Source organism: Octopus bimaculoides, chromosome 13 (genome assembly GCF_001194135.2).
Source record: "Octopus bimaculoides isolate UCB-OBI-ISO-001 chromosome 13, ASM119413v2, whole genome shotgun sequence".
Taxonomy (NCBI): domain Eukaryota; kingdom Metazoa; phylum Mollusca; class Cephalopoda; order Octopoda; family Octopodidae; genus Octopus; species Octopus bimaculoides.
In genome coordinates this window covers 61296992-61298550 of record NC_068993.1, presented here as the reverse complement: position 1 = coordinate 61298550, position 1559 = coordinate 61296992, and the positions used below count along the sequence as shown (strand labels likewise).

At 38.9% G+C, this 1559-nt stretch overlaps 1 protein-coding gene across 3 annotated transcripts in view; it reads left to right on the top strand.

Annotated features, from left to right (window-relative positions):
* The window catches only part of LOC106884298 (small ubiquitin-related modifier 3), a 13503-nt gene extending 11944 nt beyond the window's left edge, over positions 1-1559 (top strand). For 2 of the 3 annotated variants that reach the window (XM_014935604.2, XM_014935603.2), the window contains exons 4-5: positions 462-533; positions 1433-1553. In XM_014935604.2, the coding sequence (XP_014791090.1) occupies positions 462-533; positions 1433-1501 (141 nt within the window). In that variant the 3' untranslated portion in view covers positions 1502-1553. Of the gene's footprint in view, positions 1-461; positions 534-1432 lie in introns of all 3 variants that reach the window. The other variant, XM_014935602.2, reaches the window with a different exon arrangement.

The following is a 1559-nucleotide window of genomic DNA, read 5'->3' as shown; positions in this document are numbered from 1 at the left end:
TCTGCTGATTGTGATTAGTTCTAATAATGCTATGGATTAATTAATCTGCGTTGTCAGTATAAGAAGTACCACTGCTGATTGTGATTAGTTCTAATAATGCTATGGATTAATTAATCTGCGTTGTCAGTATAAGAAGTACCGTTCTGCAGATTGCAGGCCTGTTTGTCAATGAAATGTTTGCTTCTTCAGTTACCATCACATTATTTCATGTCCTCACTGTGTACGTGTCCCTTGATTAGGGCTGATCTGGAGATAGTCATCTACAATGATTATAATCACTCGGGTAGCTACAACCTTTACTTCGAAGACGGTAGAAATGGCTGAGAGTCTGCAAATTTGATGCCTAAGTGTTGAGAGGGTGTTGAGTGTCTGTTTCTTTGGCTTTGGTGTATTAAGCATATTAGCTGGGAAGAAGTGGGTTGCTTGGAATGTTTTATTGATATTTTTTCTACCGTTTCCAGGGTGTTCGGCCAGGCTCGGTGCGGTTCATGTTTGATGGGCAGGCAATTGGAGAGAAAGACACACCTTCACAGGTAAATGAATTAGTAAATTGCTTTGAAGACGACTTATCGTTTGATTTAGTCATCTTTGTAAAACTATATGTTTCTGTATTGATCATCATCATCATCATTTAACGTCCGCTTTCCATGCTAGCATGGGTTGGACGATTTGACTGGGGACTGGCGAACCAGATGGCTACACCAGAATCCAATCTGATCTGGCAGAGTTTCTACAACTGGATGCCCTTCCTAACGCCAACCACTCCGAGAGTGTAGGGGGTACTTTTACATGCAACTGGCATGAGGGCCAGTCCAGCGCTACTGGCAACAGCCACGCTCAAATGGTGTTTTTTACGTGCCACCTGCACAGGACTCGTAATTTTATAGCTTGCTAAGCCACAAGTCTGGATGATATTTCTTCAAGTCTGAGTCAGCCTCATAAGTAATGTAAACTTATGGTAGTGTGCTTTTACAGAAGATGATCAAACAGTGGCTTTCTTCAAATTTGTAGGAATTTTCTCAAAAGTTATGGTTGTTTACTGCAGATTTAAAAGAAAAAAAAAATTCTGGTGTTGTATGTCTGTAAGATAGACAGACATGCAAACATTTTTGTTATGAAGTGCCTTAGTTGAGATTCTCAAGCCTGTTTATAATTTTCCTTTTCCGCTAGTTATTGGTGTATTTAATATTTATTCCACAGAGTGACTGTCAGGTTGACTAGTTTACAATGTTCTGAGTTGTTGGTCGTGGCTGGAGGCAAATTACCTGTTAATGTAACATGAAGATAATTTTATGGAATTATTACATGCAAACAATGTAAAAAACAAAAAAAAAAAAAGACCTGTGACAGTTTTTAATTTTCTTTTCTTCTCTCTCTCTGCACATGTCTGTATAGAAAGAAAAATAAATGTATTTTTTTGTCTTGTTTTCAGTTGGAAATGGAAGATAATGACACAATAGATGTGTTCCAGCAACAGACCGGTGGTGGGACAGATTGCTGAACTAGTGGTCATGTTTCATCATTCTGTACTTGTTGAGTTCTCTCTTGGCTCCTCCTCC